Source organism: Xiphias gladius, chromosome 17, assembly GCF_016859285.1.
Source record: "Xiphias gladius isolate SHS-SW01 ecotype Sanya breed wild chromosome 17, ASM1685928v1, whole genome shotgun sequence".
Lineage (NCBI taxonomy): Eukaryota > Metazoa > Chordata > Actinopteri > Istiophoriformes > Xiphiidae > Xiphias > Xiphias gladius.
The window spans coordinates 15,560,781-15,588,703 of NC_053416.1; the positions used below are offsets into that span (position 1 = coordinate 15,560,781).

The 27,923-nt window shown below is 39.9% G+C and overlaps 2 protein-coding genes across 7 annotated transcripts; one reads left to right on the forward strand and one right to left on the reverse strand.

Moving 5' to 3' along the window:
• On the forward strand, positions 1-11,081 carry trpc6a (transient receptor potential cation channel, subfamily C, member 6a). Of its 2 annotated transcripts, none has more exons than XM_040149875.1 (14): positions 1-210; positions 1,439-1,767; positions 2,675-2,807; positions 3,065-3,365; positions 4,288-4,473; positions 5,351-5,515; positions 5,615-5,858; positions 5,950-6,177; positions 6,767-7,031; positions 7,894-8,089; positions 9,194-9,394; positions 9,620-9,676; positions 10,042-10,117; positions 10,343-11,081. In XM_040149875.1, exons 1-14 carry the CDS (start codon positions 71-73, stop codon positions 10,468-10,470), a joined length of 2,649 nt encoding a protein of 882 aa, XP_040005809.1. In that variant the 5' UTR covers positions 1-70; the 3' UTR covers positions 10,471-11,081. The 2 variants fall into 2 exon arrangements, with proteins under 2 accessions (XP_040005809.1, XP_040005810.1); XM_040149876.1 differs by having other exon boundaries at positions 10,011-10,117; positions 10,343-10,459.
• arhgap42a (Rho GTPase activating protein 42a) lies at positions 9,451-27,849 on the reverse strand. 5 transcript variants are annotated; one of them, XM_040149873.1, is made up of 24 exons: positions 27,535-27,849; positions 24,751-24,846; positions 24,581-24,642; positions 21,975-22,046; positions 19,976-20,077; positions 19,768-19,878; positions 19,184-19,288; positions 18,349-18,478; positions 18,131-18,231; positions 17,489-17,598; positions 17,315-17,393; positions 16,936-16,975; positions 16,716-16,778; positions 16,528-16,602; positions 16,318-16,402; positions 16,183-16,241; positions 15,893-15,998; positions 15,211-15,370; positions 14,973-15,129; positions 13,746-14,465; positions 13,466-13,625; positions 12,980-13,051; positions 12,768-12,847; positions 9,451-9,556 (listed from the first exon to the last, which is right to left on the reverse strand). In XM_040149873.1, the coding sequence occupies exons 1-24, from the start codon at positions 27,686-27,688 to the stop codon at positions 9,498-9,500; spliced, it is 2,958 nt and encodes a 985-aa protein (XP_040005807.1). In that variant the 5' UTR covers positions 27,689-27,849; the 3' UTR covers positions 9,451-9,497. The 5 variants fall into 5 exon arrangements, 4 of the variants coding, with proteins under 4 accessions (XP_040005807.1, XP_040005806.1, XP_040005804.1 ...); XM_040149872.1 differs by lacking the exon at positions 9,451-9,556 and adding an exon at positions 11,135-11,854; XM_040149870.1 differs by lacking the exon at positions 9,451-9,556 and having other exon boundaries at positions 11,135-12,847.
• Between the last annotated feature and the right edge of the window lie 74 nt (positions 27,850-27,923).

Genomic DNA, 27,923 nt, shown 5'->3' on the forward strand with positions numbered 1-27,923 from the left:
TGCCGCAGGCACTTGATTACTCGTTCATATGAAGCGGGAGCAGACCCTCTAATGTTGACCACCTCTAAGAATGATCCACAGACCGTTGGCGGTTCATCACAACTGCCGGCCTGTGGGTTACACTAACAGCCCGAGGGCCAGGAGCCGTGATAACCTGCTGATGTATGGTGATTTTGGCGAGGAAAACTGTTGCCCCGGACGATGCCTTGGGTAAGTCTTTCATTTACATCCCCTATTCAGCCAGATGTTCATGGGCCATTGTGTTTTTGTGTTTTGTTATCAGAATCAATAATCATTTGACTTTAATAACCTTTCAGCAGCATTTTCCCTTTTTTAGGATTTATATTAACTCAGCATGGCGGATTATCGTGCGAGTTATGTAAAGACGTGTAACATAAAGCAATGAACTAAGATAATAACCTCGTCAATAACCTCAGCATGTCTGTAGCCACTTATCATTTTGATAGTGACAGTGTACAGTCATTTTAAAACTTGTTGATTTCAACATACATGGTCCACAACTATTAAGTCCACGAAAAATACGCTGGCGGAGATCACAATTACATTCTTAATGTTTGTGATGTTACCCAGTATCCTTTAAAAGTCCCCCATACCCTTCAAGGATTATCTTATACAGCATGTTTACTGCGTGGTTCACAGTATGAGACAGCAACCGTCACAGTTTGATCTCTGTAAACGCTGAACATTGTAAAAGGAGCCTGTATCAGATGATTATATGTCAGAAAAAATGTGAAGATTTAATTGAATTGGTGCTAGTTTACATTACTGTAGTTTACTTTCCAATTTCGCAGTTACTTGCAAAAAGAGAATAGTTTCTGTCAATCAGTGAACGGTCCATCAGCATAATGTCATTAGGATCTGGTTTCTCTTCAGTGTCTTCCCAAAAAATGTACAGCCCAGTAGAATTGTTTTTGAATTTTTTTGTACATTAATGTGAAAAGTTGAACATGACTCATTAGACAGTTTAGATTCCAGTTCCTGTAAAGTAATCTTTCAAATCTAAACTGGGAAATTATTGTCTAATACTACAGCTATAAAAAGTTCTGGTTTGATTTTGACTCGTGATTTGTTTGACTTCAGTGGCTCTCTGTGTAGTTTTATATGTACTGTAGTCAAACAAGTCTTAATCTCTTTCTGTCAGAAAACACCTTTATATTATTTTTATGTCTTTTCAGTGGGTTTTCTTGCCAGATATTGAACATTCCCAAACTACTTAACTGTATTTGTTGTGGTATTACCACAACATAAGTAGAATTAATGATAAAATCCTATGAATGTTTAATGTTAAAATGAGATGAAACTGGGAAAAGGTAGGGCCTACGTGAAGTGTCCTTTCCGTAAGGGTTTATGTGTATGCATATAAGTTATCATTTGGACAATATATACTGTGTGTCTATGTCCCCTGACTCTCTGGCAGCCACAGCAGCTCTGAGAGACAGCTCATGGCTCGTCTCAGTGCTGTTAAACGACGCCAGGCTCTTCGTGGTCCTGCCCACATGTTCTCTGCTCCTTCAATCAGCCTGTCAGAGGTTGAGCAGCGTTTCCTGGAGGCAGCTGAGTATGGCAACATACCAGAGGTGCGGCGTATGCTGCTCCATGTACCCAACTTGAATGTCAACGCTGTGGACTACATGGGCCAGAATGCATTGCAGCTGGCTGTAGCCAACGAGCATCTGGAGGTGACGGAGCTGCTTCTGGGGAGGGCGGATTTGGCCAGAGTGGGTGATGCCCTCCTGTTAGCCATCAGTAAGATGTGTCCATTTGTGTTGGTTTGCATACAAGAGTCAAAAATACAGTTAAATTGTTAATCACACGTGGCAGAAGGCTGATACAGCTGACTGTGTTGTGCTTTACAGTTTTAATCATAGAGAGTCATGTAACAGTCAAGTTAATTTATCCTTTAATAGTAGACAGGCACAATTGCTTAGTCTTTGATCTTATCCATCTGCCTGCCACAGTGCACAGGTTTTGGGGTGGGGGCATGTATGTGTGTGTGGTTTTCTGTTATTAATGCACACAACGGGTAAGGTTTACTTTCGCAGTGACTGACTGGGGAGACTGTCCTCTGCCTGGTGACAGGATTTCTGGAGCCTACAAGGGCTGGTGCTTAATTTGCTCCTTAACAAGCAAACTGCCTACAAACCTTTTTCTCTGAAAACAGCTTCCTTCTGCAGTCGAAAACTAAGCAAACTAAGCTGTGAGAGTGAGCCAGAACCGTAAAGTCGTGGGCCATAAAATCAAAACAATGAGCTGAAAGATGCTAAAATGCTCTGCAGTGCTGAAGGGAACTGCAGAGTTGGGTGATAATTCTCATAATTTAGTGTTGAACTATTTAGGGTTGTTAGAAACATACTCAACTTCTTGTGCAAAACATAAACCTCCAGTGCTGTTGAATGAGTTTAGATTAAGGCACTACTTTCTTGAGACGGTAAGGTTTCAAGGTTGTTACTTACTTTACAGTATATATATGTAACAACATCATAACAAAAGCAATGACAGCTGAATATCTCAAAATACTACTACTACTGGGAAATTTTCACAGGTGATTCATCTTCCACAATATTAGCAACAGTACTGAGGTAACGCTGTCAAATGGACCAGGTACCAAACCACACCAACATCTTTGCTCTGTGTCTGTGTGATTGTTGTATAGGTAAAGGTTATGTTCGTATCACAGAGGCCCTGTTGGGCCACCCTTCATTTAGAGATGCCCATCGTCTCACAGCAAGCCCTGCTCAAGTTGACATGTTGGATGACTTCTATGCTTATGATGAGGACGGGACGAGGTAAGACACTTGAAGAGGCGTTACTGAAAATGTTGTGCCCTCTGACAACAGTAACAGTCCTGACATGTGGGATATCCTGTTTCTGAACACACTCACCTTTTTGAGTTCATATTTGATGTCTAATTTGGCCACCACCTCGTTCGTGCTGCGACACAGATCCCGAATAATTGCATATAATGTTAAGGCCTATGATTTATCTTTTTTTGTTGCTTTGTAAATTTAATCATATATGTTTTTGTGTGTGTACATTCCCTTAGGTTCTCTCATGATGTGACTCCAGTGATACTTGCAGCACACTGCCAAGAATACGAGATAGTTCACACCCTTCTGAGTAAAGGGGCTCGCATCGATCCTCCTCATGACTACTTCTGCAGCTGTGACTCCTGTAACTACCAACAGCAGTTTGACTCATTCAGCCACTCGCGATCAAGGATCAATGCCTACCGAGGACTCGCCAGTCCTGCTTACCTCTCCCTGTCCAATGAGGACCCGGTGCTGGCAGCCCTCGAGCTCAGCAACGAACTGGCCATGTTGGCCAATATTGAGAAAGAATTTAAGGTACAAATACCATAAAAGATCCAACAGAATCACCACCAACAATGATGCAAACACAAGTCCTCCAAGATCACTGTGCACTGTTACTGCCACTGTACACTTGACGTAAAAACCAGCTCATCATCAAGTACGCAAAAAGCTGCCAGTAAAAGCTGAGAGTAAACAAAATAATATTTTATGAGCTTTAAGAGAGGAATCAGAATCAGATCAGGGTCTAGATCCTGTAGTTACTGTTGACATTCTTGGATTGACACACATGTAACAACAATATTTATTACTATGCCTACAGAAGGACAGTATACTACGGGTACTGTACAATAAATAAATGTCACAATGCTTCTGAGAGCAAAGTCATCCAAATACACCGCTAACACAAATTAATAATGTATCCCTCTTTTCTTGGTAAATAGGTAATTTTATGTCTCACCAATAATAACTTTAATAAGTTTTGAGGTCTGCAAACATGTCCACAGCCAGTGTCTGCACTATATTACCGACAACGTAATTGTAAAATTTGGTATATTTAGCTGGAACAAATGTGACTAGAGCCAAAAATACTGACAACCTCTATCTTACACTAGTGTTGGTGCTATTGGTTCTTAACATGAAGATTGAAGACCAACTGAAACACATTTTCTACAAAAATCTGGCTTATGTATTGCTTTTTACTGGTAGGATGCTATCAGATGGGTTGAACATGCTGTTTCTTGTTTACTATTTTTTCAAAGTAAGATGATAAATATTTTATAAAGGTTAAAGTGCAAATGCAATAGTGACAATGACAAATTCAGTTTTCTTCACAGTATTGCATGTTACTCCACAACTCCATTACCCCATTAGTAACCCCAGCTTCAGATCACATCTACTGTGATACATCTCAAATTATTCACACATTGATGCACATTCTCCCTCATGGTGTCTGTAGAACGACTACTGCCGTCTGTCAAGTCAGTGCAAGGACTATGTGGTGGGCCTTCTGGATCTGTGTCGCAGCACAGAGGAGGTGGATGCCATACTGAGCGGGGAAACTGACGCTGAAGACAGCTATGATCTGCCAGGTCGCCCCTCCCTCACAAGGCTCAAATTAGCCATCAAATATGAACTCAAAAAGGTTAGTATGCTCACAAACAGGCAATAACACTGAGGTAAGAAAAAGTCCATGTTTTGTGGTCATGTAAGAATTACTGCTAAGTAAAGGCAAACATTTAACAGTGAAAAAGCATCACATCATGTCATTAAAATTATCAACAAGTATTTGTAGAGACCTGAAACTTTCTTGACCGGGATGAGGATCACAGTGAACATTTTATCACTTTTTATCTTAGTCAGAGTTGTATATTTATGTAGTAACATGTCAATGAAATGTCTGTGTGCTGACGAAAAGCAATGATTTCACTATGATGTTGGAAATTTAATCCCAGAAGAGTTCTAGGAACGAAATGATGTTGTAAAAAAACTGTGTGTATTTGCTAGATTCTTGAACCAAAAATGGAAACGTGTGGCGGCGTTGGGTTTGAACTGTTGATCAAGCAAAACAGGCATTTAAAAGACACCACCCTGGGCTCTCAAACAAAAGAACTGGCGGGCACAATCAAATGTCTTCAGATTATAATGGGCGTTGACCCAAAAAGCAAAGAAATGGCAAAAAAGTTGTCAGGACTTGCAGATAAGTATATAACACTTTTAATAGGCCAAAGCACAGCAGCAGAAAGAAATGAAAGCGTTTCAGTGCTTGCCTTTCTTCAGCGTTTCTCACCCACCCTAGACTCTACTTGTGTGCATCATGATGATTCTCTCCCACACATGATGATTCTCTCCCACACTTTGCAGACCTCTTTGGCCTATTGGTCTCATAATGACAAGATCAAATAATTGTTTTGGCTCTGGGTTCAAACTTCACAGAAGCAATAAACATTTCGGCTTGAAAGTGCTGTCTTGTTCCTCTCACCACCCTTTATGGCCCTGTTTCCTACTCTCTTGCCCTTCAGTTTGTGGCTCATCCTAACTGCCAGCAGCAGCTGCTGAGTATCTGGTATGAGAATCTGCCTGGCCTGAGACAACAGACCACTGCTATCAAACTGCTGGTGGTGTTAGCGGTGGCTATAGGACTGCCTGGACTGGCTCTGGCTTACTGGATCGCTCCATGCAGCAGAGTATGTCGCTCACATTAATTCCCAAATGCACAGACTACATTTTAAATCCCTACTGCGTGATTTCTCTCATCCTCCTATTGCTTTATCTCTCTCACGCAGGTGGGGAAAGTGATGCGTAGCCCCTTCATGAAGTTTGTGGCCCATGCGTCGTCCTTCACAATTTTCCTGGGTCTACTCATCCTGAACGCAGCTGACCGTTTCGCAGGCACCACCCTGTTGCCAAATATGACCCACCATCAGTACCCAGGAGGACACCAACTCAACTCTGACCCGCTACTACTTTACCGCATGACCACAACACCCTTCACATGGATGGAGATCCTCATCATTTCGTGGGTCATTGGTGAGCATTATATGATCATGATGGATGAAATTCCTCATCAAAAACATCACGTCATCCTGCGTTTTACATCATTTGACGTGTGCCACTGCAGGTATGATCTGGGCTGAAGTGAAGGAGATCTGGAGTCAGGGACCAGGGGAGTACCTGGTCGAACCATGGAACTTTTTGGACTTTGGGATGCTGGCGATCTTCCTTGCCTCCTTCAGCTGCCGCTTCTCCGCTCTGAAACATGCTGACCTAGCCCAGACCTATGTACACAGACACTACACAACATTGAGTAATGTCACACTGCCCCCGGAGATACACTACTTTACACTGGGTGAGCATGCTCACACACCCGCATAAACTAACAGATGAAAAACCATCATGTACCTATGTATAAAAGGTTGTACTAAGTTAGCACAATGCGGTACATATAGGAGCATATGTATTGCATTGCTGAGATGACATCTGTTGGCTTTGGACTTTAGCAGGCACCCAACATTTTTGGCTTGAAATTCCTTAAAATATAAATAGTCTACTTTTAACACCTCAGTGACAGGTTGCTCATGTGTATTTGATAGTCATTGGAGACCAGAAGAGGTAAAACTATCTAACATTTTACAAGAAAAGCTAAGATTAGAGAAAATCCCCCCCAAAAAAATTCATGTTTTTTTTTTAAAATATCCTTACAATCGTAATAAGTTGAGATCCAGTGGTTTTGTTACACAGCTTCTCTGTGAAATGACTAATAGTGTCTTAATGTAACCAATTTAATAAAATACCCTCATCATTCTGCCATCAAAGCATAACTGCAGGCTTCTTTGTAAGACTCGCATTTCAAAAGAAGTTGAGTACAAAAAAAATCGACTTAACTCAAAGTTGGGTTTGCTGAACTTTACTGACTTGTTCGTGCTCTGTTTTTGTAGCACGAATCTACTGGTTGCCATCAGATCCCCAGCTGGTGTCGGAGGGCTTGTATGCAGTTGCAGTGGTGCTGAGCTTCTCTCGCATTGCTTACATCCTCCCAGCCAACGAGAGCTTCGGCCCACTGCAGATCTCTTTAGGGAGAACAGTTAAGGACATCTTCAAGTTCATGGTCATCTTCATCTTGGTCTTTCTGGCGTTCATGATCGGCATGTTTAACCTGTACTCCTACTACCTGGGGGCGAAGCAAAATGATGCCTTCACCACGTGAGACATTCACTGTACACAGATCCATTTGTTCACACATGCGCTTAATTTTTCTACCTTCCAGCGGCTGTATATTTCACATTTGTTCACGTTCATTTCACAATGCAAGTGGCTTTTCATCTCTGCACATCATTCAGAAGCTAGTCCATGATTTGAACATTTTGTGGTGCTGATCAAGGTTGGATTACTAAATGGGCAAAGTCACTCAGCTGTGGCCCCAGAACTCAAGCTAAAGCACAGTATCAACATATCAAAGCAAAATATTAAAGCATAAATACCTTAATATTAACCTCAAGATGGGTGATACATTATTTATTTCCTGATCATAAAGCCCCTTTTTGAATGGTCGCTTCTGTCAAAATCTATCTTGAAGGTTAACCCAGCCATGGCTCTGATATATTTTTATTTTTATTTTTATTTTTATCCAAGATGTGTGAGTCAGCTGCCAAAAATCATAAATGAAAACATGGATGTTGTAAAAGTAAAATTCAAATTTTGGTAATTTCTTACATTGAAAAATCTGCTCTTCAATACTTCAATCATGGAAAATAAAGCATCATTAATTAGTTGCACTGACCAAGATAGTTCAAAAGAGTGCTTCCCATCATTTTCTGGCTTAACAACTTATCACAGGTTATGGATTTATTTTGGACATAGCAGTGGAACCAAAAAGGGATTTTTCCTTCTCAGATTCTTTTATTTTAAAGTTATAAAAATGTATAAAAAATGAATTGAATTTCTTCAATTGCTGTTCTCACTGAGCATCTTTATCGTCTCCCTTGAGATGATTAAGGGTTTGTTTGAACCCAAAAATAACTTTTCTCTCATCTCCCTCCATTTCCCTCTCTGTGCATCCGTCTAGCCTAGAGGAGAGCTTCAAGACATTGTTCTGGGCTATATTTGGACTGTCTGAGGTCAGATCTGTCGTGATCAACAACGGACACAAATTCATCGAGAACATTGGTTACGTGTTGTATGGGGTCTACAACGTCACCATGGTGATAGTGCTGCTCAACATGCTCATCGCCATGATTAACAGTTCTTTCCAGGAGATTGAGGTTTGTCAATCAAACACTGTCATAATAATATCATCACTTTCTTCAGATACAAACTCACAGATGCGCACAGTGGCCCGAGAAAGCCCTACCTGTTTTCACATGTAGCACACATTTTCCACACATCCTGTTAAAATTGTTTTTCAGTTTATGGCAGGAGTGAAATAATGTGATTTAAAACAGGGGTAAAAATTGAGGTAAACCACATTACTCCAAATTGTTTGTCATCGTAGTAAAAATCGCAGTAAAAATCTAATAAAACTGATATAAAAAGATGAGGAATTACATCAATGCAGTATGAAAGTAAGTATGAACTAAGTTCAAAATGTTTCCTTATATATGTACAAAGTCTACCTGCAAACATTTTATTATGGATAAAAAATAATAGATATACATTTTAATTAGCTTTTCATATTAGTTGGCTAGGCCAGTAAATTCTTTTTTTAATCTTTGCATTGCAGATCAAATGTGCACAGTGTTGAGGTTTTATTTTTCATTTTACAGCCTCTGATGAAGAAATTGTTCAACATTTTGGGAAATATGCTCATTCATTTTCTTCCAAAGGGTTAGACGAGAAGATTTATACCACTCTCATGGCTGAATGCTAAAAATGAACCTACAGCTGGCAGCTTAGCGTAGCACAAAGACTGGAAACAAGTGGAAACAGCTAGCCTGGCTCTGTAGACTTCAGGAGGTCACTGCTCCAGGCCAAAGAAGTAGTTTAACACATAACCCCCCATAAAACCACAACTTGTCTTTTTTACAGCTCGTTTTCTACGGATTGAACAAACAAGATGTAACATGTTAGCGAGCTTTTACCTTTAGACAGAGCTGGGCTAACTGTTTCCCCCTGCTTCAAGTCTTTATGCTGAGCTAAGCTATCGTACTGCTGGCTGTAGCTTCATAATCAGCATACAGGCATGAGAGTGGTATCAATCTTCTAATCTAACTCTCGGCAAGGAAGCAAATAAGAGTATTTCCTAAAATGGCAATTTATTCTACACAGTAAATCTGGACTGGTATCACAAAATTAAAATAGCCACAGTAGTGCAGATGATGTGTTTTTCCCTTTCCTTTGCAACCTGTTTGTTTCCCTCTTTTCTTTAGGATGATGCTGATGTTGAATGGAAGTTTGCGCGGGCCAGACTCTGGTTCTCCTACTTCGAGGAGGGAAGGACGCTCCCTGTGCCCTTTAACTTGGTCCCCAGTCCAAAATCTATGCTGGGACTGGCCACATGTATCAAGTCCCTGCTCCTGCAGTACGTGGCAGGACGCAGGGAGAAGAAAAGTGAGACGCAGCTCAACCAGGTACCACACAATGTGCACACATGTATAATTCATGAAAACATCATATTCAGCATTTACCTTCCTCAGCTTGTACTGTCAGAAGTCCAATGTACTTAGTGGCACTTTAAAGACGGAGCCTGAGCACCTCCCAGGGGTTTCTCTGCTGCACTACAGGCACCAGACCTGAAGACAAGAGGAAATCTCACAGTTGTTTTCAATTAAGTTAACTTCAGCTTAATCTTCTAGCTCGGAGTAGGCAAAAATTCAGGATATGGCGATTCTACCAGCCCAACCAGATATCAGGTACGTTTATGTGTATTTCACTACATTAAAGACATGTTTTGTTCCAAATTTATTTGATTGCTGCAGTTTCTAGTTACTCTGCAGAATTGGAGGTTATATGCAAAACAAGTGAAAAGCTCATTAAATATGATATATATTGCTACACTATAACCAGTCAGCAGTAAACCACACTGTAACATTTACAAAAGTTCAGCATTTCTCACGTTAACATAGTGATAAAAAAAAAATTCTGAAAGAATTAGTATTTGTAGATCTTACACTTGTTTTCATTTAAATCAAAATTTGAAATTGAGACTATTCCTGTCATAGTATTGTTAATTGTACTCGTTCAAAGAATTTGAGCACTTTTTCCGTCACTGGTTTAGAAGATCATGAAGCGACTGATAAAGCGTTACATCATCAAAGCCCAAGCAGACAGAGAGAGCGACGAGATCACTGAAGGTAAAATCAACAGAATGATACTGAAACTGAACCAAACTTGTTTCAATTGCAATATGAATTTTGGAAATAGCGGTACCCTAAATGTATTTGTCAATAAAACAAACGTGACTTTAATGGTAACAACATATTGCTCCACAGTATTTTTTTTTAAGTGTTAGATTTTCCTTCTTGGCATGTTTTTAAAAAAAATTTTTTTTTAAGGCTTTGTGTCTGTTGTTAATTCAGGTGAGCTGAAAGAGATCAAGCAGGACATCTCCAGCCTGCGATATGAGCTGCTGGAGGAGAAATCACAGAACATGGAGACACTGGACGGACTGCTGAAGAGGCTGGGAGAGATCAGTACACCTTCATAGGAGATGGAATTTAAAACTGTACAGCCCAAGGATTTTAAGTGCCTGCTCTTCATCACTGAATGTAGATAAAGTATTATAGCGTCAAAGCACTGATACACTGTAATAAAATAAAAATATGTGTATGTGAATATAAAATGAAAATGTAGCTTGCAGATGGTATTTTTATGAGTCATTTACAGTATATGTTTATAATGCACATATTGCAATTTTGGTATTCCATGAAAAATAAAAACCAAAGAACCCATATAATCTAGATAATTTATAAAGAGGGAGCACATCTTTTAAAGAGGAGATTGTGGGATCATTTGTCCTCCCTAACCTACCAAAAATAAATCTCATTATAATCATTATAATATGTACAAACACCATTCACACACGTGGATGCACATGTTACGTTAGTAATATAATTACAATTCTTTTTCCTGCCATTAAAAGTGCAGAAAAAGCATGCACCCTGCCAGAACTAACAGACAGTGGTTACCCTCATATTTGAAATACAGTATCTATGTGAATGATTAAATAATTCAGCAATAGTATGTTTTGCACATTGGCATATGGTATAACGTCTATCTGTACTGAAAACTGTGGTGAACTCAGAAACCATTAACAAAGCATTTGCTGTTTTTTTTTCTTGAGGAAAATGCATAATAAACATTTAAAAAATACTAAACATAAACTGAATCTACGAATACAAACTGGCGATTTTAAGGAAAGTATTTGTCCTTTATTTAGACAGCATGAAATCTGACAGAGACAAAAGGAGGAAGGTGTTATGGCAGGATCGAATCGGTTCAAACGGCTCCAGCACAGAATTGTGAACACTTCATCTCTGGACAATTAAAACATTAATATGATTATTTACAAAGACATAAATTACCAAGATTGATAAAAAATACTGTTCCCATGTATCTTGTAGACGCATTTCATGTAGCGTTCTCAGAATTCTCAGCAAGACTGCTGAACACAAAAATAAAAGAGATGATAATGTTGATTAAGTGAAACCAACAAGTCAGGGATTTACATCTACTGTATTATAAGCTACTTAATAACACATAACATGGTTCAGATATAGTAGTCAGATATACATACAGTACACACATCATTCAGATCCAGCCACAGTAGTCTGACATACATAATGTTCAATCACAGTTACAAGATAAATATATTATATCTTTGATCAGCAGCACAGAGTGTTACTGTTTGCACTGTAGATCCCTAAAGTCTAAGTTACGCAAAGGTGTAACTTAGACTTTAGGGACAGACCCGATGATGTGGTGATGACGTCATCGGGTCTGTCAAATATAGCTGATGTAGTTTTCAGGTATGAGGCCTGTTCTGCCGCTGTACGTCGCCTGCAGCCAACCTGGTTCCACAGACGGGTACACTGCAGACACAAACAACTCAACTCAACTCAGCAGGTAAGCAAAAACAATCAAACTTCATCTTACCTAATGAATTACACAGACATCCATAGTCTTCTTAAGACATGGAAATTTCATTACAACTTCTAAGCAATTTCTAATTTCCCGCTGGTTATGTCGAGATACCACAGATTTACAATGAACTGTACACTCCCTGAATGAACAACGTACAGCGCATGACCAGTAAACTGCAACTGTCCCTCTGCTGGGTCATTAATACAAAGGACATGTTGAGCAGCCGAAAACATTATTCCGACCCACGGACCTTTATATTAAGTCTAGTCCAGATCATGAAGTTTCCAAACATAAAACTGAATTCACAATGGATTAGTGGAAATGTGTTAAAATAATCACAAAGCATCTAAGATATTTCATTTGTTGTAACTTAGAGCAGCCACAAAGAATGAATACAAAACCATTTTGTATTCTCCAGACAATCCTTGGAACAAGTCGATTAACATCTATGTTTCATTGCTATGAAGTGGATAAAAATGTTTGACCTAACTTTATTTTAATTAACCTAACACTTTGAGGGAAACACTACAATCACTGAAAGTTAAGAAATAAGAGGGATTACAGGACGTTATTATAAGGAATAAATAAAGATAATAAGAGACTGCGTGCTAAACTAGTTGATGAGTTGCCTGTGAGAAAAATAATCAATGACTATTAATTAAATCGATTAATCAACTAATCATTGCAGATCTAACATCAAAAGACACTTTTACTAATGTGGACCCAAAACACTTATAACTCATTTAAACTTGGCATTAAAATGTGATCTGTATCTGGATGCGAAAAAACACATGTTAATAGCAGGAGTAAACGGGACCAAAGATTTCCTCGGGAAATGAAACGTACGAGTGGTTTTCTTACCATTTGAGAACAGCGCCCCCTGTGGAAAACTGAGCTCATGGCTATGCTCTGCCTCACAGGAGTAAAGAGCTTTTGCTTCCCTAAGAGACAGAAAAATATATATAATCAGTAAAAAGAGTGATTTAGCAAGTGAGTTCAGGAGGATTTTGTGTGTGTGACTTCAGACTTCAATGATAGCTTCAAGACTGAAAAGAACCTCAAAAACAACGTACCTTCCTGAGGAACATATGTCTAACGCCGAGGAGAATACTGAACTCTCACGTTGTGGTAGGCCGACTGACAATCTGTAACACACAAATACAATACTGTCACCCCCAGTACATAGCGCCGAATACATTTCCTGAAAAGAATTTCCAGTTTTTACTGAGAGACAGGGAGAATGTCAGTTTCAAAAACACGCTCCCAGTATCTAAAAACAAAACAGCTTTCTGCTTAAATAATACACGAAGGTCTTGAGCCAGTCAGAAACAAGTAATCATTCCTTGAACCAGACCAATGATGTCTGAGGTGTCACAGTTAAAAATCTGTTAAAAATTTGTCAGAATTAGGATACTGTTTCTTCAGTCAGCCACATGCTCTTGCTTTCTCCGGGATTAAACTGTCTATAAACTGAGATCTATATGTCTTTTCCTTCTCTGAGAGCGCGGATCAGAGCACTGTATGACTAGAGCACCTTAACGTCTGAGACTGACACTCACACTGATCCAGGCCTCTGGTAACCGTTGCTGGATGTGGCCACGGAGTGTTTCGCAGTCAGACCGTAGCCACAGCGGATGTGTGACGGTTTACGTGTATGTGTTGCGTCTTGTGGGTCCAGTGACATAAGACTCTGTACCGATCCATGACAGCTTTTGTAATCTGCGATAAAACACAATAAATCAGAATGGAACATAAAAGGGGAAGTGACAGATAAACTTTTAAACTTTATCCTACTGTCTCCTCTTTGTATTTTTCCTACTACAAATGAAATGTACGCACCCTCGGAGATGTGAAGGGAGGTGAGAGAGGAAGATGTGGAAAGTTGGTAGGGAAACAATGAAGAGGAGGAGGAAGATGAGGAGGAGGCAGTCCTGTAAGCAGTCCTGTGCTGCCGAGAAGGAGAGGTAGAGTCCGTCACTCGGGCTTCTGTGACAGTGGAAGAGGTGCTGGGTGCATTTCTTTGATCCACCGAATGAATGCTCTTCAGAGAGGAGACAGACGACACTCTCTGAACTGGCTGGCCCACCCTGAGAGAGGAGGTGCACTCCACTGAAGCATGCTGGGCGGAGGTGGTGGATGTGGAGGCTCTGGAGGGAGATCTGGACTCTTTAACAGATGACAAGGAGGCAGTCGCGTTTCCTTTGACAGACTGACTCCTCTCTGCAGAGAGTAAAGAGGACATGGAGGAGGACACAGAGGAAGTCTGCTGGGTTGGAATGAGCTGGGACGAAGTCCAGGAGGAGGAGCATGGCGTGAGGTGAGGGGAGGCAGCGCTGTCTGACGGGCTTTTCTGATCCCTCCCGTTTGAGGAGTTATGAGAGGGGGAGAAAGAAGAAGCCGCAGGGGGAGACGCAGGCGCTGTGGAGGACGAGCTGGGCTCAGCAGCAGGAGAGGACGGAGGAGAGGTCTGGGACAATCCGTTCTTTTCAGAGGAGTGTGAGGACAGAGACTCCTGGCTGCCCATTGGAGTCGTGCTGGGGCTGCTACTGAATGTGTCACCTGGAGAGAGAAATGGAAAAACATCGCATTATATAGCGACTGAATGACAAGGACAATGTCAAGACTACTGCTCAAGGATTGCTGATTGCTCTGACAATGTCATTTTATAATTGCATGGTAATGCAGTTGAGAGCAGGGACTAATTTAAAAACTCTTCCATGCTGGTGCATTGAGGTGCTTGCTTGAAGCTTTAATATCTGAGTTTTGAGAGTTGGCATGACACTGCAACGCAAAATGATGAACTGCAAGAAAGACGTGAGCTCACTAATGTCACAACAGCTGAAAATGTTTCTGCTCTCAAGCTCAATTTAATAATTAGAACTTTATTTTTATAGAACTTTTACAAAAAACCTACTAAGCATAAGTACAGAAGTCTCATTATCAGTCTACGTAAAGTATCAAAAGTGAAAGTGCTTCTGCAGAAAGTAAATGTACTTAGTTACTGTCCACCACTGCTGCTAGACTACATGATGAGATACAGGAGCTGTAGGCTGCAGAGAGACTCACTGTCATTGTCTGCGAGGCAGAGAGCAGGAGGGTAGAGACGAGCCTTCCTCTTTCCAGATGAAAGGCAGATGGCCTTGTTCCTCCGAGGAGTCGACGACGTCCTCGAGGACGGAGCCTGAGGTAATGGTACCGATAGGTCTGGGGCCTCACCAAAGATCTGACGGGATCATATAGTATATGTCTGTAAGGTGTGTGTATGCTTATATGTGTGTGTGTGTATGTTTATGTGTAGGTGTACCTTGTCGTGGTTTTCGATGAGAATCTCCACCACAATGTTCTGAAACTTGATGTTCATCATGGCGGCCACAGTCTCTTCCTGTGACCTCATCAACGTGGGGCCAAAGATCATTCCCAGGTTGGACACAGTCATTAGGTTCTGGTCACTGTGAGAGGACACCCTGCACACACGCACACACACAAACGATAAGAATGTAGAGTTTCAGTACATGTACTCCTGCTACTTTATCTAACAGCATATTTAAATATTAATACATTTTTAATCATACTTATTCGTGGTAATTCGAGATTTTTTGCAGCTAAAGCAAACAAACATTTCTTAAAAGGTGTCAATTAATGAAATTTTAACTGTAATCTGTAAAAGCATTCACAGTTTTGCAGTTTGGAATAAATTACCTTGCTAGGAATCATTTCATGTTTGGATTTATCTCTTCAATGTTTCATCGTAACCTATCACGGTTTTAAACTTTGCCTCCTTTTGCCCATTTTGCCTACAAATCGACTGTCAGATGTTCATAATAAAGCCAAAACAGGGTTTTACGGTGTGAAAATGACGTTCTTGCATGATCGCATATTTGCGATCTTGCAAATATTTTTTTAGAAAATACGATGCTCTCTAAGATGAAAGATCATTTTCCAGGCGCTGAACAATAAAAGCACAGCATGTGTTAATATGTACATACTTGAAGAGGTGGTTGGTTAAGAGGTCCAACATTGCTCTGTTTTTTTCTGGTAGTTTGTGAACAAGCGCATGAATGGCTCTCACTCTGTACTTCTGGTCATCATACTCTGCAAAACAGAAAAAGGGATATGATTCAGTGGTGAGAGAGTGACATAAAGTGCTTTTGTGTACATAGAATATATAATGTAGGATGAGGCAGTAAATTCAATCCAAACACACTGGAAATAATCACAGATTGTTCCTATCATACTCAATTTGTGTGCTTTGTGTTTTCAAAGAGGCAGATCTTACTTGCAGCTTTGATGAATTCTTTATGGAGTCTGTAGGTCAGTAATGGTTCTGCCAGACACCTGCATGCACATTAGAAGTCATGAATTCATAATTCATGAGAGGTGTTATTCTGTTTTGTTCTATATGGTATGTTACCTGAAATAGTTCTTAAGGCCGCTGGTGATGGTCTTGTTGTCCCACGCGTTTGCATCCAGCTGCATATCAGAGGGAGCTGTGGCGGCTACAGGAAAGTAGAGACTTCATGATTCATCTCTGGTGGCAATTTTTTTTTTTTTACTGTTTGATTGTGACTGATTGTGCTGGAGCACACCTTCCACATGCAGGAAAGAACATCATACATCTTACCAAACACACTCGTCATCAACCGCTGCACTTTGGAGTTGACTCCTCCAGTCCTGTACAGTCCAAGGGTGGTAATGCCTACACACACATATGGACACGTTTTACCATGCTTGGTAAATCAACACTGTAGATACAGTATTGATAAGAATCAGTTTGATCATAATCATAAACATTTTACGGAGGAGGAATACCTCTCGTTTCCAACAGCTCAATACACTTCCTAACAAAGTTGAAGCCCGCCTCATTGAGAAATGCTGTAAAAAAAAAACAAACAAAAAAACAAAAAAACCCCATTACCTTAGTTTCCGATGCATTGCAGGGAATAATAATAGATAATAGATAAATTAATTTAATATCTTCTGAACTGAAGTAGATGCACCATTTAAGAACAGAATAAATCAGGTTACTTACTCTCCTCCTTTTTGCTAAGTAAAGAGGGAAGAGTGTAGATCTGAAGAAAGAAAGATTTAAAAAAAGATGAATTAAAAAGCCTGTCATTTCAAACATTATTTTTTTAATGCTAAGTTAATTATGTTTAAAATGACAATACACGTGTAATGTAAACCTGTGTTTGCGCAACTTTCAAATGCTGTATGGCTTTGTAATAATCTTGTTCAATCTTGTTGAAGAAGCCAGTTTCACTGACAGTCATGAAATTATGATGCCTAACTTTGGGTCTGAAGGAATGCAAGTCTGTCACAATTTGAACACCTTTTCTGTGCAGCCTACATGCTTTTCTGATGAAAATCTGTCATTGTTATTCTTTATTTAATGACGCATATATTCATACAGGTTCTTTTCCATCCATTGCCTCCATCCACAGCCGCCTGTTGGCCTCAGAGAGCGCTTGTAGGGTGATGACGCCATGTCTGCAGAGAAAGTGAGATCATTTTACCCGAGCACAACCCAACAGAAGCCATATCTCGGTTTAATTATTCCACAGATAGTCATCCTTCCCTCTCACCTCTCCACCACCTCGATGTCGAAGCAGAAGCGTTTGTCGATTGAATCAGTCTTCCTTCTGACACACGAGCGCAGCCTGAACATCTCTGGTGCGCCGTTCACCACGCCGTTCTGTTAAGAGAGAGATGTGTTTGCAATAAGCATTAGCTGTATGGTATTAAGATCTTATAAAAATTCTCACAAGAAACTAAATAAACTTAGTAAACTCAGTACGTTTAGGATCACATTGGTGTTTTTGCATGTTTACTACTAGTACTAGTCCTTCTTACTTTTCAATTTGTGTAAAAACACTAAAAAAATTTACTCAAAAAACTTGACAGTAGCTTGAGGTAAGTAATTCATGTCTTTTCGGTTTTTTTGCACATTCTAATGCAGTTAGTATGTACTGTTTTGAGAGTTTCCTTGCTGGTCCATTCAAGTGCTTTTCGGAAGCTGCTAGACTCTCAAGATTTTTATGCCAGCTACTAAACACCCTGTTGTTAAACGGTCCCTGCTTAAAACTACATTAACCTATGACAATAATGTAACTCAGGTCTGTACAAGTTGATTTTCATAGTAAATTTTAGCGTATAATGATTTTTAGTAAATGGGCTAAAACATTTAAGGACACTTGTATGATTATTCAACTGTGCTGCCAGCTCACCTGTCTGCTGGCTGGTCTGGCCTCGGTGTTGCTCATGGTGAACATCTTGGAGCTTTTTGCATAAGTACAGTAGTATCTGGTCCACACACTGCCCAATGGACCTATAATACATGACACAAGTTTTGAAGCAGGTACACTTGAGGTTGTTTTTTTCTTGACAGCATAAGTGAGATAAAGAGGCAGAGCGAGAGGAAAAACATGATGTCTGTGTATCTCACGTTTCTCCTGTATATACAGGTATCCCTCCATGGTAAAGCAACTGGGGGCTTTGAAGTCTTCTTCTGCTGATCGGATCCTCTTCATCAGCCTCTCAACCTCAGCACGTGTACTTTCAAAGTTATTGCGAGCCTTAACAACAAAGATGTGCGTGAGAAACTGCATTAAAAGGGGGCTTGCATACATATTTAGATGAAAAACATACAAAGTACTTTTCTTAAAAAGTCAGTCAGGGAATTGTTACTGAGTCCAGCTGAGTAAGTTACTATAAGTGTTTGTAACAATGCTTATCCGAGCTCTGATTTTGTAAATCCAAGCAGTACGCTGATTTCTCATTTGCGTTTGAAAAAGTGCCTGCTTTTATACAAAAAGAAAAAAATATCCCAGAACCCGACCATGAAGCTGCAACAATGACGTACAAGTTTGCACTAAAATACAAATGTAAACCGCAATTTAGTTTTCCAGAAATTTCCACAAATTAAAGGACAAACTGAACGGCAACTGAAAGGGCTAATAGAGCCCAGTGTGTTTTTTCAGTCGGAATATAATTGATTAGGGGTTTCCTATTAAGCTTCGGATTTTTTTTAACTTCGTCACTTTCAAGGTAAACCAATCAAACAAAGTGTGAACTGTCGGGGCAGTAGGAGTACCAGGTGTGTGAGGCTTCCACTTTGGCACAGGTAGCGCCAGATGCATCCAAAATTTAACTTTCAAATACTTTCTGTTAAAGGCTTCAGAGGCAGGTAGACCAGATTGAATAAACAAGTTAAAAATACGGTTCACAAGGGATATCAGACCCAGATTTGGTCAGGAGGTTTGCAGTAAAAACACACTTACATTCTGCAGGTTGAACTGAAGCTGCTGCTTGTAGGGTTCAAACTCACTGGCCAGCTCGTAGCCCTCATGGTAGAATGTAAACAAACCCTGCAGGAAGGCTAATAGCTGAAGAGCAGAGGGAGAAATCCGCAGGAAAAATGTTAGGTGGGGGCTTGGGAGTTTAGAGTATAATGAGAGGATTACAAAAAAGGGATTTGTCAGTCATCTTCTCAATCAATCAAAACAGGAGAAAAACCCCCGAACTCTGCCTGTTGTTTGGTTTTCAACCCTTGTTTACTTCACAACAAAGGGTTTCCATCTCTGTCAGCCGGAAGAGATCTCCATGCAGGAAGTGCTGCTACAGCAACAGGAAGTGGGCTTTACTGATATATATCATTAAAACATTTTTATCACTGGCCAAACAGTGTGTGTAATGATTTTTTTTAGAACTTTGCTTAGCTGCCTCTCCATGATCATGTTTGTATGCACACAACTCGACACAGAAATGTGTCAAAAGAAATGTGTATCCCAGCATGAAAATACACAGTTGACTTGCACTAAAGTGACATAAAGAACATGACCTTAATGTATGTATTTGAACTCACTGGCTCCACAAATTCAAACTTCTTTCTTTCTTGCACTTCTTGGATCTTGAAGACGTACTGTAGTGACGCATCATAAAAAACCTGCCGGTCCTTACTCATTTGTGAATCAGCCTGCAACAAAAAGAGCCACAACACAGTTACAGTACTTCACGTTACCGAACACCAGTGGGAAGAACTGCGTGTGTGTTGTAGGAATCGGACAGTTTACCTCGTGCAGCTGTGATTCCTTCTTTTTGGAGGACAGGCTGAGGTGTTTCTCCAGAACAGAGTAGTACCGTTCTGTCTCCTTGTCAAACTGCTTCTTTCCCTCCTGGGGAAGACGGGGGGAGGAACTTAGCAATAAATAAAAGCAAGCTTATGAGTTTTTACATCTGCTAATAACGGTCTCTAAATTCAATTTTTTATTTAACACATATAGAATGTCACACTTACACCGCTTGAATACAGGAATCTCCTGTTCCCCACATATCTTACATTGTGATAAAAAGTTTTTTCAATACCAGTGCTAATGTGATACCTAAGTTGCAATACAAGTGCCAAAATAATTTTTTTCTACAATTTTTTTTTCATAATGTTAAAGGTACATACATTTCTCAAATGCATTAGTATTTATGGTTCTTGTAACCCAAGCAGCCGTAAAAGAACTTAATGATTTAATGAAATAAAAAGAATGTTGTCAAAATAGCAATGTTTAAATCATAAATTATTCAATTATCAGTAAATATCTGATCAAAAAATAGGTAAATAACATAAGAATCTGACTAGGTCTCTCATGTCACCTTTCAGTACTTGGCAGTTTTCACTGACAGAATTCGGTCTGTCCTCAAAAAGTATTGAGGTTTGATGCCCAGTCCAACGGTACAGAACCTTATAAGTAAATAAATAAAAGCAACAAGACTAGGGGTTTACAGCATTTAAGCAGGTATAATGTTTATCATGTTTACCACCTTAACTTAGCATATTAGCATGTGAACATTTGCTAATTAGCATTAAACACAAAGTACAGCTGAGGTTGATGTCAACATCAAGGCTAGTTTACAGCCAATCACTCTGAATCACAAACGTCAACCTCATGGCGATGCTAGAGGAAACATCAGGGGCTCACCGAAGTCAGTAAGATTTGTCCTGAAATGTCTGTACCAAATTTCACGTCAGTCCATCCAATAGCTGTCAAGATATTTTAGTTTGGACCACGGTGGTGAGCCGACCAACTGACCAAAAGACCAACATTGCCTTCCCTTGAGCCTTGCTGCTTGTGTGGCTCAGAAATACCAAAATGCCACAAGTCTGCAGTGAGATCACAGTGTCCCTGCAAATACCTGCACAACATCCTCATCTGATTTTTCAAAAGCAACAAAAGTTCAGTGGGATTTTTTGGATGAACTAACATTGCAGCTTTGAGGGACCAAGACCAAGAACCTATGACGAAGTGCAATGGGACCATCAATAATCTAAATGAAGAGACTTTGCCAAAGTATTTAGGGTGACAGCTCTTTTCCATAACAGCTGCAGCAACAATCTCCACGTCCACCCTCTCTTTCTTGCTAAACAACATCAGTGTGAGGATGTACTGCTCACACACTTCTGCTACATTCTACAGACGGAGGAGTTGCTTCGATAAAGACAGAGAAACGAGCTGTGATTTCACTTTCAGGATTAGTGTTAGCTGTGACCGGGTCTAATTTTTTAAACCCTGCCTAGTGCATGGCACTTCTATCTCTGCCTCTACATCCATCTAAAAAGAGAGCAAAGAAAAAAAATGAGAAAAATTGAATTATAGGACTTCAGACATCTGCTGAAACAAGACACCAGACTCGCTTTGTGTTTACACTGCCTCACTGAGTTCAACTATCTCTCTGTCTGTGACGCATTCTCTGTCTTGCCTTCCAGCGTCCGTTCCCATGACCTCGCTACTGACACTGGACTGTGATACATCGTTTATCTGACAAAAACTGGAATCTCTGACCACTGACTGAGAGACCGACTGGGACCAGACCAGAGCGGGATGATCGGTCTGATCAGCGCCCACAGTGTCAGATAACTAATGAACGCAACATGCTCAATGTATTGAGCTTCACTTGTTTAAACTAGCAGGGAGAGTGTCAAGTTTTTAGAATATCACCCGTGCTTCTGGTTCAGTTACTCTATGTTAATAATCTACTCAGCTTTCAACTTAATTGAAATAATTCCAAGAACCGTGGATATACCTTAACCGCTCCAATCTGCTCCTTACGAAACCTCTCGAGCGGTGAGATTAGCACGTCATCAGCGTTCTGGATCTGAGAGAGGAAAAAAACACAACAGTCATCTCAGTGTGTCATAGCAGTAAATACTGTAACCAGCAATAAAAATAAGGCAACAGCTCAGTCACTGTTCCACGAGTGCTGCAGTGGTGACTTAAGTGATTTACTTAAAATAGGTCTTGTCCAATTGCTCAATATTTGCTTGTCTTTTATTTTTAAAGAGGCAAATGTCTGGACATTTCTGCTTTATTTGTGGATAGATGTTTACACTGAACACTCAGGGAAAAAAAAAGTTTAATTCAGTCCCACAACTAGAATCTGCTTCTGTATCATTCAATGGATTTCAAAAATAATTCAAATGAAGACATTAACGTGATCTTAATCTATCGCCAACTTCAAAAATTTGTTGTATATAAGTAAGGCCCAGGCTGAGATTTACTTAAATCTATTTTCTGATGATCTCATCTAGTATTTCAGTTAAGTTGGAGCCTGCATCATTAAAAGGTAATGCATTGAGTATTTTATGGACTTGTTGGACTCATGGTTGTTAACCAAGTCACAGTAAAAAATCAAGATGCAAATACTCAAATGAATACAGAACACGGGCAAAACCTTAGCTTTTCTGCCAGGATAAGTAGCAACACAAATTAGGTAGGGCAGATGCACAGCATTTCACAAAAATTAGGCCAAGTCTGTCTAAAATAAGTCAATATTTACTTTTGTGAAACTGTGTAACTTGTATTAGACTCATCTAATAGCAAAATGTAGACCACGCTAACAATCTAAAATACCTGGACTTTCTTTAGAGCAAGTGCAGGTACCTCTGACTTTGCCCCTGACATAGCCTTTCTGATTATACCATGACCTGGATGACCATGAGATTCTTAATAGACTTTTGAGCCAAGTCTGACAAATTTCAAAAGGAAAACCTCCAAACCTAAAATAAAAATGGTGCAATTATGGTAATGTCTTTGCAGCAGACTGTGCAGTGCCTATGAGAAACTTATGGCCAATGTTGAGGCTTGAGTCAAACAGTGAGGAAATTTACAGAGTGACTATCGGAGCTCTGGTGTTTATATTTGGTCTCAGTGCTCTTTAGTCATGAGTCTATGTATTGCAAGTCTTAGTCGGGTCTTGCTCTGTTCTGTCTAGGTGATTTCAGCATTAAGACTCTAAATAACTTCCCATCTCTGCATCATGACTCCACTTTCACTTCAGTTTAGTGCTGTACCAGTACTCAAAGGAGGAGCTACTTTCTTTGTATGTTCTTTGTTTTTAGCACATAACAATAAGCAGGATGAAACTGAGAACTAAGAGAATGAGGGGCATTGTCAAATCTCAATAATAGTCCTTTCAGGTTGAACCGGTAGGTATTTCAGAGCAACCCATTTGCTGGAATTGCCCTTTAACTTAATAATGACGGCATTATTAGAAGTTCAGACCTATCAGCAGTGTTGCCACTCCAAGCGGAAAAGCATACAATTAACAAAAACACACACACACACACACACACACACACACACACACACACACACACACACACACACACACACACACACACACACACACAGCAGACAAACACACACAGGACCCTTTTATGGACTTTCCCAGGCAGTCAGGGCTGTGCTCAGTCTCACAGGGGAATTGGCAGAATAGGTTCCACATGGTTCCTCTGTAACAAGACCATGCACACAGCCACAAAGGCACACACACACACACACACACACACACACACACACACACACACACACACACACACACACACACACACACACACACACACACACACACACACACACACACACACACACACACACACACACACACACACACACACACACACACAGGGCTATACATAAGTTAGCATACTCTGCACATACATTGCACATGTGCAGAGTTTTGCCTACACACAAACTGTGCCAGACTCCACTCACTCCCACACAAAGGCCCCTGGCTGATGGAGGGTTTCTGAGTCAGAGATGTTTTTCTAAATTGCCATGGAGCACTCACTGCTGCTGGCACAAAGTTTTCACTACAAAAGTGTGAATCAGACCTGTGGGAAAACCAGATTAAGGCGCAAGCATGAGGAAACCAGTGCGATGAACCGTGTGAAGGTTACTGACAAAAGCTGTAAATTTCAAACTTTCACTTGTTGACTGTTGCTCTGTGTCCAAGTTAGGTCAGCTTCATCCCACCACAATAAATCTATATGAATCGGAAACATTTTCTTTATGTCTGTATTTTATGCAGAGAAATTTTAATTAGGCATAATTATCTCAACAGAAAACATTTTCACTCCTAAATCTGATTGATTAATAAGAACAAAGTTTTAAAGCACTAAGCATATCTACCTTGTGTAAAATACAGTGTAACTCATACCACCCCCCCCTTCACTTTGACTTAAAATGACCAATTTCCAAAGTCACAACCCACAAAATGTCCTCAATTTTGAAACTTTCCTTATTTTATCTTTAAAAACAGACAACGTAAATGCCTGTATTTTTGTTTTTTTCTCTTTCTATTCTCTTCCACTCACAAACACAAAAAAAAAACAGATGTTTTTTTCTTACCAGTCGCTTTCTCTCCTCTTCCATGGTGCTCAACAGCTGAGAGAACTCCTTTAAGGACTGAGCTGCAAAAGAAATTATACACCTCAAATGTGGAAATACTGATCATATTTTACACATTTTGCAGTCTCCACTCCTAGTTTTCTGGATCATTAGGGACATTGTCATCTCACCTATGTTGACCTCATCATCAGTCTCAGCATCTCCAATACATTCAAACTGAAACTCCTGTAGAGACTGAGAGAAGCGCTGAACAGCAAGAGACAGACCTGACAGAAAAACAGAGAATTTTATTCAGTCACTTGAAGCAAGTACAGCAATTTACTTATTGCCATTACTTATTCATAACTAATAGAATTGCACTATCTCCACATTATGCACAACAATGCTCTTGGCAGGAGTTTGCATACTTGTGTTATTGGTTCAACACAACGTAGTGCTCCCATTTCCCTACAAAGCCACAAGCATCATCACTTATTCCCTCCTTTAATAGACTGTTAATTACTTAACTCGTGCCTATCATCCAATGCTGGGACATGAGCTGTCGAAGTCTGATACGGACAAATTACCATAGCCTGAAGCAAATTCCGCTTAGCCTTACTCTCTGTGTTTAGATGTCCAAACAACACTCCAATAATAGCATTTAATACCACCTTCCACTCTTTAAGGTGGGAGAACACTTGGCATCATAAGGCAGCATTCTCTCACTCACACACCCATAACACTGGTCTGTATGCCTGCTCCCGTAAGGCACTATTTCAGTCACACCGCTGCATTATAGACCGACAATAAAACCATTAAAAAGTCCTTTAGTCACAGTTTAAACCAGATTACTGCCTTGAGACCAGCAAAAAAGAACTGTGGTCAGGTTCGATGTATGAAAGACACTGTAGACACAGGGGGAAAAGCAGAGCTTTGATTTTGATTATTATCTGCTGAAAGAAAAAAAAGTTTATTTGTTATCTGTAAGTCAAATAACAAATAAACTTTTTTTTACACGTAACACTTCAATCATTAATTTCAATATATCTATCATTTATAGAGTCAAAAAACACAATTGTACCCTTCATTCTCAATATTTAAAATGTGCATGGCATTGTGTTCAAATATCCTACATACAGCAGTGTGCACACTACACTGGCCATGTTTCCGTCAAGTGATGTTGGACTGTGTTAATGCAAACAGTTTGTGGTCAGATGCCTACAAAACGTTAATGTGTTTCGCTTATTTTAAGGACAGCGTCTTTCAATCGGATTGAAAATCCTATTTGCTGCACTAAAACACACGGATTTGAGATGAACACTCCGAAAACTCCACCAGATTTTAAAAAAGGCTTTCCAATGACAACAGAATTTCCAGTCAGTAACGGTAATAAATGTTAGCATATCACGAATAGCAGCAGTGTTGTATCACAGTAATATCATATTTGGGTGGCTCTGGTGATCGAGATGCCAGGGTTCTGTACACCGCATGACCTGTTCATGTTAACATTGCAGTGATCCTGTTGTTTCAGTAGTTGAGCACAGCATCTTGTGTGCGTATGGCAGCCAGCAGCAGTGTTCACGCTGATGACTTTCACCAGCAGGTGAGTCAAAGAAACCGCAGGCAGCTGCAAAGATTAGGTGTGTCTGAGCTTGAACCTGAGGTGATGAAAATAAAACTCCAAACAAACAGGAGGTACCTGCTTTCTAAAGTCGTCATCACTATAAGAATACGACAGCCGCCATCAAACTGTGTACATCAAGCTTTCAGGCATTCTCTTTTTTATTATCATAAGAAGGTACCAAGTAAATCTCTTCCTTTGTGGTCAGTTATTAAATGTCTTATTATCTGATCATTAAAACACAATGACACATATTTGACAGGTGACAAAATACAATTCAGAACAATCCCTCCTCTAATATATTGGTCATTACATTACTGTGCACCTTAATACGGTGCTATTTCTGAATTCTTAGTTGGATTAACATTAACAACTGCAGACTTGATAGATTATTGTAGAACCTTTTATTAATGATTTATTAACATTTATAATTACAGGTGACTGACCCTAACATTTACCCTAACGACTTAGTAGAAATTGAGAAACCCACGACCATTTATAAATGCCATACTACCATTTTTAACTGCAAACCTGATGAATTATTGGAAAGTGCGAAACCCTAAGTACTTTTTAATGTTTTACCAACATTTAAAAGTGCATTATTACTGAATAGAAACACGCAGCCATGTTATTACCAAAACATGACACACTGCAAGAGGGACTTTATAATATAAAAGATAAATTAAATGTAATGTAATGTAATGTAAAATATAATGTAATTAAAGCAACACATACCATATTGAACATTTACTTTATTTTTCTTTCAACATTGAAACCTTTTCAAGTGGTGCACGCGCGCGTGCGCGCGTGTGTACGTGTGCGTGTGTGTGTTGTTATACCATAATAAGTCTGTAGTTGTAAATATTAATAAGCCATTTATAACTGGATTTTGTTCAGATGTCCTGCACCCCATGAGTTAAAGAGCTAAAAATTCAAGCAAAGTGTCGTGATTTTCCACAACCTGGCAACCCAAAAGTCGTTCTTATTAATTGCAAATAATGGATGTATCAAGCATTAGTAAGTGATTTATTAACTATTAACTACAGCTTATCAGACCCTTTATAAATGATGCCTTATCACAAAGTGGCACCAAAATATCTGTTGTTGTAACATTATATCGACACATTGGCCGGTGCATAACACTGAGACTACCTACCTAACTTCGCTGTTCATGCCACCAAACATAAGTCAGTGTAATAGACTATTAACTAAGCCTGTTGTAGGCTGAACTCACCACAGTGGCTCTGTTTGAATTGATGGCCTTGGGTTGCCCTCTGTTATCTGTTGAGTAACTTAGTGTAACACGCATTTTTTTTCTACCCAGAAAACAAGTGATTAACCAGCGTGTACTCACTTCTGAGGGCAGATATGAGCATGTTTCCATCTTTGATGAGGTCTTTTATAAACCTGTTGGTGCGCTCCAGCTCTATCTCATGGCACTGCAGTCGCTCTCTGAACTCCGGACTGTCCAGGAAAGAATCGCTAAACTCCAGCGTCGGCAGACCCATCGATAAATGAATACACACAGCCAGTTATTAGATGAATACAGTAAGGCGCGTCCTCCGTCCAGTCCGCAGGATTTACGCGAGAAAACAGCGTTTCACTGCGCTCGGAGAAAAATCGGTCAGAAGTTTCTTCCAGCTCCCTTTTTTCATGCCTTTCTCACTTTTTTCCCACAGAACTTCCGGACACTGAAACACGGTAGAGCCTCTGACAGAGAGAGTTATGCTAGGCTACACGACG

Coding starts and splice junctions, on each gene's coding strand:
- trpc6a (XM_040149875.1), top strand. CDS start 71: ATGATCCACAGACCGTTGGCGGTTCATCACAACTGCCGGCCTGTGGGT. Junction 5,516..5,614: donor GGATCGCTCCATGCAGCAGA/GTATGTCGCTCA, acceptor TCTCTCACGCAG/GTGGGGAAAGTGATGCGTAG. Junction 9,395..9,619: donor GTGAGACGCAGCTCAACCAG/GTACCACACAAT, acceptor TTAATCTTCTAG/CTCGGAGTAGGCAAAAATTC.
- arhgap42a (XM_040149870.1), bottom strand. CDS start 27,688: ATGGGTCTGCCGACGCTGGAGTTTAGCGATTCTTTCCTGGACAGTCCG. Junction 17,599..18,130: donor CCAGACCAGCCAGCAGACAG/GTGAGCTGGCAG, acceptor CTCTCTTAACAG/AACGGCGTGGTGAACGGCGC. Junction 13,626..13,745: donor CTCCCTTCACATCTCCGAGG/GTGCGTACATTT, acceptor GTTTTATCGCAG/ATTACAAAAGCTGTCATGGA.